Source organism: Propithecus coquereli, unplaced genomic scaffold (assembly GCF_000956105.1).
Source record: "Propithecus coquereli isolate 6110/MARCELLA unplaced genomic scaffold, Pcoq_1.0 Scaffold357, whole genome shotgun sequence".
In the NCBI taxonomy this organism is placed as follows: domain Eukaryota; kingdom Metazoa; phylum Chordata; class Mammalia; order Primates; family Indriidae; genus Propithecus; species Propithecus coquereli.
Window position 1 is genome coordinate 4,364 of NW_012149252.1, and position 11,598 is coordinate 15,961.

General features: G+C 44.8%; 1 protein-coding gene across 1 annotated transcript in view; it reads right to left on the reverse strand.

Annotated features, from left to right (window-relative positions):
- Positions 1 to 1,033: 1,033 nt before the first annotated feature.
- The window catches only part of SMARCAL1 (SWI/SNF related, matrix associated, actin dependent regulator of chromatin, subfamily a-like 1), a gene marked incomplete at its 3' end in the record, with an annotated part of 17,680 nt that continues 7,115 nt past the window's right edge, over positions 1,034 to 11,598 (reverse strand). Inside the window, exons 5-8 of the mRNA XM_012651455.1 lie at positions 10,773 to 11,006; positions 8,285 to 8,335; positions 3,499 to 3,688; positions 1,034 to 1,184 (exon numbers count right to left, since the gene is read on the reverse strand). Coding sequence (XP_012506909.1) covers positions 1,034 to 1,184; positions 3,499 to 3,688; positions 8,285 to 8,335; positions 10,773 to 11,006 — 626 coding nt within the window. The remainder of the gene's footprint in view (positions 1,185 to 3,498; positions 3,689 to 8,284; positions 8,336 to 10,772; positions 11,007 to 11,598) is intronic.

Consider the following 11,598-nt stretch of genomic DNA (forward strand, 5'->3'; position numbering starts at 1 on the left):
GGTAACCGTCTGACTATCTGACTCTTGCCTCCAATTTCTGAGGGTGCTGTAGGAATCTAACACACAAAATATGCATTGAATAACTACTTTCTACAGGCATTGGCAGAATTCAGATCTCAAGGACAGAAAAAGAACAAAGTATTGTTTTGATAACATTTTTTAGGTTTTTTGCCTTTTCTTCACTGTTTTCTTCACTTAGAACGGCACGTCTGGGCATCAGGCTGACCAGGAGCAGGTGGAGCTGCCTCTTCTCCACAAGTGGCTCGTGGAGGCCTTAGGAAGAAGCCCAGCCGTGAGGAGGCCAAAGGCCGACCTCAGTAGCATAAAGCTAGAAAAAGCTATGGAAATGGATTAGGTCTTCTTCTTCTCAGTCTGCTCATACGGATTTTTACTCATTTCACAAAACCACTCTGATTCCTGGATTTATAGTAGAAAGAGCTCAAGGGTGAGTGATAAGACAGTGCTCATGTCAGGTTCTTCACCCATCAAGTTACCTGGCAGACAGTGAACATCCTACGCACACCACCCTCTACGGAGTGCAAAACCTCGGAGCCAGGACGTCAGGAGAGGCCATTCAAGGTCCTGGACGGCGGCTCCTCACTAGCATGAAGCACGGCCTTAACCTCTGTGAGATGCAGCTTTCTCATCTATAAATCAGGTTACTATCTATTGTGTCTACTGCACATGGCTATTACGGGATTAAGGAAAATAAAGGAGGTAAAAATATTTTGAAAATGAAGTATGCTACAGAAAAAAGGTATTATTAGCAGGGACACAGAGGTACCGGAAGTGTCTGCTAACAGGAGGAGGTAAGTCTCCAGGCTGGTAACTACCTGGCTTTCTTCCCCAAAGGTATAGCCTGATTCTAATTCAGAAAACCATGAGCCTGCCCTCAGGGGGCTACCTCATCTCTCCCCCTGCCCTTACCTGAGACAGATCCTTAAAGACCCCCAGGCCCTGTCTCCAATTATTTCATTGCTCTGACATTGGGGAAAACCTTCTCTGCGAAAATCACAATACAAAGAGAATTAACCTGCTCCCAGGTGAAGCGCACAGAGGAAGGTACCACCACCAGGAGTGGCCACTCCTTCCGGTAGAAGGCTGCTATGCAGATAGCTTGGATGGTCTTCCCCAGGCCCATGTCATCGGCAAGCAGCAGGCGGCCTCCTTTTGCTATGGCAAAACTGAAAGCAGACACGGTGAGGACAACAGCACAGGCAACAGCACAGCACGTTTCCCAGGGGCTTTGCTCGGCCCCCCCGTGCAGCAGGTAGGCACTGCACTGGCCAGCGCAGGCCTGCCCACCACCAGACTCGCTCCCCAAAGAGGAAGGAGCAGGAGCCAGTTAGGAGGCAAATAAAACAAGAAAAAGAGCAGGTCAAACAGGGAAAATGTGAAATGGTGGCCAAAAGGTGGGGCAAAGATCTAGAAGATCTTTAGGTCACGGAAGCCAAGGGAGGACGTTTCCAGTAAGAGGAGTCAGTGTCAGCCTCAGCCTAACGCAGGCAAGGCCCAGGGGGTGTGGACGGAGTGGCATGGGGGGCAGCCCACAGCCAGGGGCTGCGGAGGGGAGCACCCACTTACTGAGAGTCCTCCTGGAAAGGAAGGAAGGAAAGCAGAGTTGGTGGGGCAAAAACGAGGCTTTTCTGAAGATCAGAGAGTGCTCAGTACACAGAAAGGCAAAGGGACGGAGCTGGCAGAGACAGAAAATGCTGAAGAGGACAGACACAGGAAAGAAGGGGAGCAAGGGAGAGGGAGCCCCAACCTCAGCATCGAGTTCTTCACTCCCTGGCAGCCCCAGGATCCTAAAGCCCTTGAAGTGCAACAACCCCGGGTAACAGCCGATGAAGAAGGGTGCACCGCACTATGTTGGAGGCCCAGCTCCCCACTCCACAGCTGCGCTCCTTCCTGCACGTCACCTCACCTCACTCTGCCTCAGCCCTCAGCAGTCAGCAGGGACCTGCCTCACAGCGTTGTGGGAAGATGAACAAAGTTAATACACACAGCACTGAAAACAATGCTTGGCACCATCGTAAGCGCTAAGGAAGTGCTTCTATCCTAACTACTATTCCACAAAAAGAAAAATAATCAAGACACAAACAGTGAAAACGACTTGCTCGAGTCGCATGAGGAATCAGTGGAAAAAAGCAAAAAGGACCCCGAGTGCCAGATGTCTGGTGCCCTGTGCCAAACCCTAGTCCTCTTTCCATGGATTCCTGAAAAACTGAACATTTGCTCAGGAACCTGCTAATAAGCCAGTCGCATAGCTCTTTTTCTTTTCCGTCTCGCACAGCAAAAACAGAATAGAACCTCTTCTCATCAGAAGGTATGGTGACAAGAACTAAACCACCCTGAGCCTGGTTAAAACAAGGCACAAAGGACATCTCAACAGATGAAGGACTGAAATGGCAAAGCAAGGTGACGTTTTGTAAAGTGCACTCTCTAGAGAGATAGGAGAGAAAGGGAGATAAGAGTAACAGGCAGGGCTGGGGCCACAGGGACACAGTACAGCATGCTGTGCCCCAATGGCACCCAGACCAGAATCCTGCCTGAGACAGCAGCCAAACTGCTGCCAAATACCACAAACAGGTCTCGGGCAGGCAGGCCATCTCCGTTTGTCAGCTCCGTTGATATTAATAACTCAGGTTCCACCCCCTGCAGAGGACTCTGTCTGCAACCACACTGCCTAATAACAGCTCTAACACACATTATCTCTAGACGGACTATCAAGACTTCCTCTTTCCTCTCCTTGAACTACTGCATTTTCAAGAGAAGGCAACTTCAAACCTAGCATTTTGCTTCTCCCAAGAAACTGTGGAAAACAAGGACAGGTCATGACACGAGTTTATCTTTTTTCTGTCTAAGAGCACCCTGAGTTTCTTTTGGAGAGCCACCACCTCCCACTCTCAGCCGAAGTATTTTGGGGGATAGGCCCTTGCCACTGGCTTCAGGGATGAGCTTATCACCCAGTCTAACCAACAAGACTTTAAGCCTCCAAGGCCACAGTGACTGGCTCCGATGTCAGCACCAGACTTAAGCCATTGCAGTGTCAAACTCATCAGGAAAAAAGTGCTTCTGTAGTTGCTAAGCTGATGGACTGACAGCTGGAAGCCCCTGGCAGCCTTAGTTGCCACACTTGAGGAGCACCTGGCTGAGAACAGAGCAAACTAAGAAGAGCTGAGAGAGGGAGAGTCCTCATGAGATCTTAAGAGATGTTGGATTTTCTACAACATGCACTGAGAAACCTCTTTCATTAAGCTAGTTTAAATGGGATTTCTGCATACCTGCAATCAGAGTCCTGGTTAACCCATGGAATTTGAAATCAATGGTTACAATGAGGCTTTGGTAACAGCACACCTGGCTGTTTAATGCTTAGATTCTTCCAGGTATTTGTGGAAGATGAGAGTTCATAAAAGGGGAAGCACCTGAACCCAGCTTGAGGGGAGTGATGAAATTCACGCAAGAGAAGGGAAGGTGAGAGGAAGATCAAGAACCTACTTGACGCCAGCTCTCTGAAAGGGCATCAGATTGAACACGAGCTTGGGGTCCACTTCAGAAAGGTCTGCCTCTGGGACATCTGCCGTGGGATGAAGAGATGTCTTCACCAGCTGAGAAGCAAAAGCCAGGGTGAGCGTTTTGGGCAGGGGATCCAGCTGAACTTGTGGAAGGTTGTCGCGTACCCTTTCAACTGGAAAGAACAGAGGTGTATGAGCTGGAGTGTTCACTCCTACTCTGGGGAAAGAAAAAGGGCTTTGAGATAACACAGTTCAATAACTGAAATTCTGCTTCACCCCATCTTCTCAAAAAGGTCAACTAGAGAGAAAATCAGGGGCTGACAGTTACATCCTAGGCAAAGTACATTAACTTAGACAACTAATTTCCTTCTCTATTCCTTAATTTCTGCAAATAAGAGGCAAGCAATAATGCCAAATTGATTTGCTATAATACACAAACACTGGAAAGAAATGTATTTTTGTGACTGATTTTTTTTTTTTACCCTAAAGAAATTTAAAAAGTTATCTCAGTATTCCCATTCAAAAAATAAGGACCCATATTCTTTAAAAAAATCAGTCCAGAAAGACCCATGAAAAAGCAAGTCTTAGAATAAATTTTGTCTTGTTTTCATTCTCCTTATGTTTTATTTTGATGGTTTTGATGTTTGAGGAGGCAGAGAACTCCAAGTGCTCAACTTTCAAAAGGCAAGGAAACACTCTGCTCTGTATGGAGAAGCTGTTAGGTGTTTCCAAGAAGATAGGTAGGACGGTAGTGCTGTTTAAAAACAACAAAAGGCAGAGTCTATGCGAAAGCCACAAACTGATAAAAAAGTACATTTTTGGCCCTTTACATAAAAGAATAAATATCTCCCCTTGAGAGAAGTGAGTTTTATAGGACTGATTTCTGTGGTAAAGAAGCTAAAAAATCCTGTATCTGGATGTTCCTTGCTAGCTCCTTACCTATTCTCTAATGCAGACATGAGCAGTCTAAAGCTTGTGGGCCAAATTGGCCTCCTGCCTGTTTTTCAATAAAGTTTTACTGGAGCACAGCTATGCCATTCATTTACGGACTGTGTCCGGCTGCTTTCATATTACAATGGCAGAGCTGAGAGCCGTTGGGATAGAGACTGCATGGCCCACAAAGCCTAAAATATTTATTAATACTATTTGGCCCTTTATAAAAAAAGTTTACCAACGCCTGCTAAGCTTAGAATCTAAACTATTAGAGTGACCATTACTCAGACTCTTTCAATTTACATTTAGCAGCCTTTACTTTCCTTCCAAGTGTGCTGGTCCTAGATCCCTATACGATGGAGAAATGTTTTAGTTAGGGCCATTCACCCCAGTGGGAGAAATAAATTACTTGGGATCTACATGGAAATGAAAACAAATTAGTGGCACTGACCTTGCTTTTTGAAAGAACTTAGTCTCACCTGGTTTTAAAATTTAAAAAAGAGAAAAGAAAAAAAACTTTACTCAATAGAGAAACAGAAAAGAATTAATAGAACATAATTATCAGGGGTGAGGGAGATGAATTAAAAGTAAAAAACTTAGAGAAAAGATGACAGACCTAGAGATCCCTGGTAGTAGAATTATTAAATTACAAATCACAGCTGTCCTGTGGGCTGTAACTTTCAAGATGTTCTTCCCATTTATCATTTTCCTTTGAAAAACCTAATTAGAAGAGCAACTATTATTTACAGATTTTCAATCGCTCTTTATCCTTTTCCTTTTTAATAGCGCTCTCGGGAGTCAGAGTAACCCACCAAGAGGCTAATTGTCCTCAGATATCCAGTAAAAAAAAAAAAAAAAAAAAAGGAAAAACTGGGTGTATTTATTTCTACCCAATATTATTTGAAATTCTAAGGTTGTTGGTTCTCTATTCCATATGGTCATGTGTGATCCTATGTTTTCTTAACATCCTCACAAGGTCTTCCAAAAGTCTTTTGCTACAACCATCAGTTGGTTACCACTGCAAATACTGATGTGCATACGCAGGACAAAGCTATCTGCTGCTACCTCCAATTGCTTTGTATTTTCAATATATTTAAATCAATTTCTGCCCTTCACTAAATATAAGTACCAGTTATTTCTGGAAACAGTTTCTATGAACAGAATCACCATGAGAGGAAATTAGGTAAGGTTGACAGCTTTAATATAAAATAGACTGTCCATACTGATGCAGAAATACGTTTTATACCTCCAAATTAAATCTGAGCATGCTGATTTCTGCACACTTCAGGAGACTGAGCACTCTATGTGCTTTCAGAAACCATTTTCATTTTAATCCTACTGATCTTCAGAACTCAAATACTTCATGAAAGCTAAGAAAGGGCTGATGATCTGGCTGGTGTAAAATGCAGTGCTTTGTAAGCATTATGCTCTTTCAGCCATTTAAGAGGAATAAAACCAACATCCACTATGTCTCCTACCAACTATCTCCAAGATCCTAGGCTGCTAGTTCAGCCAACTGTGTGTTTGAGAAAGCTACCATTCCCTGTCAACATCTGTCTCTACTGTCATTTCCTTGCTACTGGGAGATGACAGGCATGCTGTCTAGCTTCATGAGTCATCTAGAAGTCATTTCTGTAAAATAGCTCTTTGGCAGAATGCTACTAGCCACACAGCAGAGATGCTAATGTTTTCAAATAGCAGCTGACAAGACAAGATTGTTGAGAGCCCTTCTGGACTGTGACAGCCAGGGGAAAACAAAAGGCCTTATGCCAATTTCACTGGGACAAAAGTCCCCACAACACTTAGAAAAGAGAGGGGAGGAAAGTGCTTAGATTCGCCTTACTAGAGAAAATGATTCTCACTACTTCATCAATGAGGATTCGTGTACTCAAGTCTCACTGACATTCTCATATGTACGCGTTCACTAGCTTGGGGTCAATAATCTAATTTCACACATGAGAAAGGCGACCTCGGGGTGAAGCGAGAGGAGCCCACTGCCCAGGAAACGGGACTGTATTCCGCAGTGCCCTCCCTCTTTGGCTTCTTACTTCACGGAGCTGCTTCTAAATTTGATAATGGGTCAGGTTACAAACACAGATGGCAATTTTATTCTTATTTCTGTCACTGACTTTACTGTGACCCTGTGAAGCTCCCAATAAGGAAAGCTTTGGACTCAAGCTTTTTCCAATCTATGAAATGGGGAGGATCAGTCTTACCTTCCATGAGACACGGTAAAGACGAGATAGCATGTAAAAACTAAATCCATTAATAAAACTCTTTGCTCAGGGTCTGTGGAATCATTAATATCAAGTGCAAAATTTTATATATGGCCATTATGTGCATTTTTTTCTGGGTGAAGAATCCATTGTTTTCATGCGATATTTCAAGGAGTCTATGGTCCACAAAAGATTAGGAACCGTTACATAATGCTGTATGGATGAGTCATAAGTCATAGATTTTCAACATTACATTCATCTGTTAATGCTGTAAGTATCTTGCTTTTTGTTGTTCCGTAAAAGTCAACACCTTTATAGCTGACATATTTATGAGTTTCTTGGTTGAAAGACAAAGAAGTGAAAAGGAAAGAACTCCTATTTCTCATCAAAAATTCAGCTTTGACCAAATAGTTCCTCCTGAATCACAAATTCCAAATAGCAGCAGCCATAGTCTCCAGATCAACCTGAGCTAACCTTTCTGCTTTAGCCAGCATTTACTGATACTCAGCACCATCTCCTAGCCAAACCTAATCTTGTAGTTCACAGCAAGTTTTGCTCAAGGAATCAAAGCCCTTCCTTTTTATGTAATTCCTATGTCAACAGAGAAGACAGGGATTAAACATCTTCCCCCTGCCCCCTTTTTTTTTTAACTGAAGGGACAAATGGGACCTGGAGTGTTGAATTACCTACCCAATGTCACACAGGAGGTCACATAAGGAGACAAAGGGAAAGAACCCAGGTTTTCAACCTCTTTCTTAAAGCCCTAGCCTGATGGGCAAGACATCTAAGGACTCAGAGCTCCCGGGGTTGGATCATGTCTCTCCAGGCCTGACTGGTACCAACGAATGACTCCTCCCTCCATCTGGGAGGCCCAGTAAGTCCTCAGCCGTCAAGCAGGAGAGACCTAGCTGTGCCAGCCTCGTACCCAATGCAGAATCGTTACAGCCAGATGGATGAGGGACCGGTATTCCGGGACAGGCTGAGATATGGCCATGTCCTCCTTTTCCAGGCATATTAGAAATAGATCGCCCCATCTAAGCAGAACATACAGAAGAAAATGATAAACCAAAACTGACTACTTCTTATTACAGTTATCTGTACACATACCCCCTTCCCTTGGTCATTCTCAAAGTGCTTGTTAAAATGCTTGAGTCCCCTGGCCTTGACCTCTGCACCTGACAGAACTCAGCCCATTACTCATGACTCTGCCTTTCTTGATCATCTAGTTCTAGAAGTAAATTGAGAGCCTGCTCTCAGAGGTCATCTTAGGAGAATGGGCAGCTTCCATCTAAGCTATGCAATCCCAGCTCACCTCTGATTCCCAAAGTCCACAAACCCTCACTTCTAAGACTTCTATCAAGGCAGGATTACTAGTACTGCCTCACCCCTGTGGAAGAAGAGGTCCTGCGTTCGAGTGGGCTGTCACAAAGCCATTGTCTCAGTGGTCACAGATGAGGCTGCCCAAGAACATCCCCACCTTTACTTACCCTGTACTTACCCTGCATCTGAAGTTACCACAGGAGAGGAAGGAGGAGATTGTTTGACAATACATTAAATTTAAGGCAGATTATTAAAACTTAATAATAGCATGATATAAAACAGGCAAGGAAGGCTTCTCACTTAGTTTATTGTGTTCTTCTAAGAGAAAGCTCCACTTCCTGGTCTTGACATCTGCAATGAGAAGAAATTCATAAGCAAACGGGACACCCTGCCCTCTCGCTATGTCATCGCACTGACTCCTTCATTCCCTGGCTTCAGAAACTTACGTTAAGCCTGGACAATGTGGCAGGCCCTGTACCTGGCACCAGGGATACAGTAATAAGATTGAGTACTTGCCCTCTTGAAGTTTCCACGGTATGCCGGGAGGAGAAACAGGCAGAGATGGTGACAACACTGGGTTGTAAGGGTTGTGATAAAAGGTGTTACAGGCAGACATGACTAGAATGGCACAGCAGGTCAGAAACGCCCCGAACGTCCAAGACAGGGATGATAACTGTAGCTTCCATGATCACCCGGCACTCACTCTATGTCAGGCACTGTGCCAGGAGAGTCACTCACACCACCTCAGCTGCCCCCCACACCTCTGTGATATGGGCTGTGGTAACAGCTCCCTGATATACGTGGGAAACAAGCTGCGTGTGGTCAGTGGTCAAACTACCTATGTGCAAATCCCAGCTCTGCCTCTCACTGGCTGTGTGACCTCAGGCAAGTTATGTGACATCTTTGTGCCTCAGTTTCACATCTGGAAAATAAGGATACTACAGCCCCTTCCTCACAGGGTTACTGTGAGGATTACGTGAAAACCGAATGTAAGATGTCTATAAAAGTATATCTGGAAAACAAGGAGCATTCAAAAAAAAAAAGCTAGTTATGAATTACTGTTGTTATAATTATGTCATCTGCTAATTAGTACAATGTAGTAGAAATTACACACAATATTAACTTAAGAAAGTGGAGCAACTTACTACCCACCAGTGGCTCATTATTTAAATAGAGGAGTTTCTCTACTAATCCACCTTTTGAGAAAATCAAGAAAGCTTGGTCTTGATAAACACTAGCTGGGCAGCAAAAGTTAATTCTGTGCTGTGTGGTCATTTCAAAATCAAGGTGGTGGGAAAGAAGCACTATGGACATAGGGAGTCGGTTTTGGGAAAAAGTAAGGAAGTCCAGGGTTAACCTGAGGGAGGAACAAAAGCAGGCTAATCTCGAATGTAGGACTAGCACCGAGACAACAGCTTGATTCTGACAGTGGCAGGGTGGCCAATGGGAAAGCTACAAATGCGAGGGGCGGCAAAGAATCCAGTCATGGTTTGTGGGCGTCTGGGTGTGAGCAGGATCAGGGATCAGTATTTTCACTGTACCTGCTCCCAAAACAGCAGACCACATCAGGAGGGTGATCTCAAAGCCTGGTGATAGACAAAGATCATCGTGTTTATCTTTAAGGGCCAGTCCAAGCTTAAGCGGGACAGAAGAGGGGACAGGGAGCAAAGGATCCTGGCCCTCATGTGCGCAGCTCATCTCATGCCCAGGCTGGCCTAGCATAGCTCACCCATACCCTGCTCTTATCAGTTACAACTGTGTCCATCTAAGGGATGGTCACATAAGAGCATCACCCTCATCCTGAAGGGGGCCAAGCCCTGAGGAGAGCTCCTGTTGAGCAAGTAATGCTGGGGGCTTCTTCCATGATGTTGTCCGAATGTGATGTCTCAAAGGCATGAGGTTTTAAGGGTTTGATTTCTACTTGCCTAAGGAAAAGACTAAAACCATTTCAAGAACGGGAACATCCACCCACAAAAGCCAGGTAGTTTTTAACAACAATGTGACCCGAGCTAAAAATGAAACCCAGGAGCCCAGATTTCTAAAGCCACTTCTGACCAGGGAGCTTTTGAAGAGTCTCACAAAAAATAAAGCCAAACTATCGCTTTGGCCAGTGATTTTCAAGCCTAGTTAATAATTAGGCTCATCTGAAGACTTTTTAAAATACCAATGCCTAGGCCCCACCTAGGACCAAATAAACCAGCCTTTCTGGGTGAAAACCAGGCACCAGTGTTTTTGCAGTAGCCAGTGCCGCCAAGGAGCAGCCAGAGTGGGGAACCACCAGCGTTTTCAGACAATGGGCCTGTCACCAGCAGCCACAGCACCAGGGAACTTGTGAGAAAAGCCAATTTGGGGCCCCACCCTAGAGCTCCTGAATCATAAGCTCTGCCAGTGGGGCCCAGCAGTCTGCCTTTTAACAAGCCTTCCAGGCGGTTCCCATGAACCCTCAGAGTTTGAAAACCACTGTCTAAATTTATTTATTTTTATGACAACAACCTGTTTTTCTGCTCTGCTAAGGCCAAAATAAAAACAGATGGGTTTAAATAACTGAAGTAGGAATTTACCTGCTTCTACCAAGACACAGACCAAGTTGATGGGGAAAATTGTGGGGCCTTCTCTTTGGGAAGCCTTAACAACAAAACGGCCCCACTATGTGTTTGCTGTCTGGAACAAGGGAAGAGAAGCAGACCAGGAAGTCATTTTTGAATATTCAAAGATAACGTAAAACACCCTATCCTGAGATCATTGACCACTATACATCCTGGGAATCAGACAGAGACCAATTACGCACCGTATTTTCTGGAATCCATTTGTTTAAATAGTGCAATCAAGTCCTCTGAATAACCGATGTCTGCCTCAAAGCGGGCCCGTGAGATGAGCATGCATTGCCCCTTGACAAAGGCAAGGGACGGAGCTGAAGGAAGGCTGGCTTGTCCCCCGATGCTGGTGGAGGGTGACTCCCTGCTGCCATCGGCCCCTTTCAAAGGCTCCAGGGTGACCATGGAGAGGCGCTGGACTGCTTTTACTGCCAAAGAAGAAGAAAAGGACAGAAGTTGACAAAGGAGAGGACTCTGGCACAGCCCTAGGGCGCTCAGGCAGGAAGGGAGGAAGGGGACAGGAGGAAGGGGACAGGAGGAGGGCAGACTGGGTCACCAGGGACTGGCAGGTGAGTGAGAAAAGGCACTGACAGATAGAAAGGCTCGCAAGTGTCCTTTAACTGGGGCTTTGGGAATGTCAGTATTTACTGAATGTAACTCTTCTGCTCCTTAAGTTTTTCAAATTAAGAAACTTAGAATTCAGAAATTAACAAGGGGAAGAAGAAGCTCACCAGGATGAATAAACTTTTTAGGTAATTTATGTTGTTGTGTTAGAGAAGCCACTGAAGTCAACACACCACAAATCACCCACTTAACCCTATTCTCAGGTCACTACTCTGCCTACTGCTCGGAGGACAAGGGACTGAGAAGCAGAACCGCCAGGACACAAACGTGCAGTTTTGAACATTATTTCACCTATTACTGATGGCTTTTATAGATTAATAAACTTGGCTACATAAAAGTAAATTGTCAAAAAACACAAACTGAAGTGCAAGGCAAAAGCTACTGAGTAATTGTATC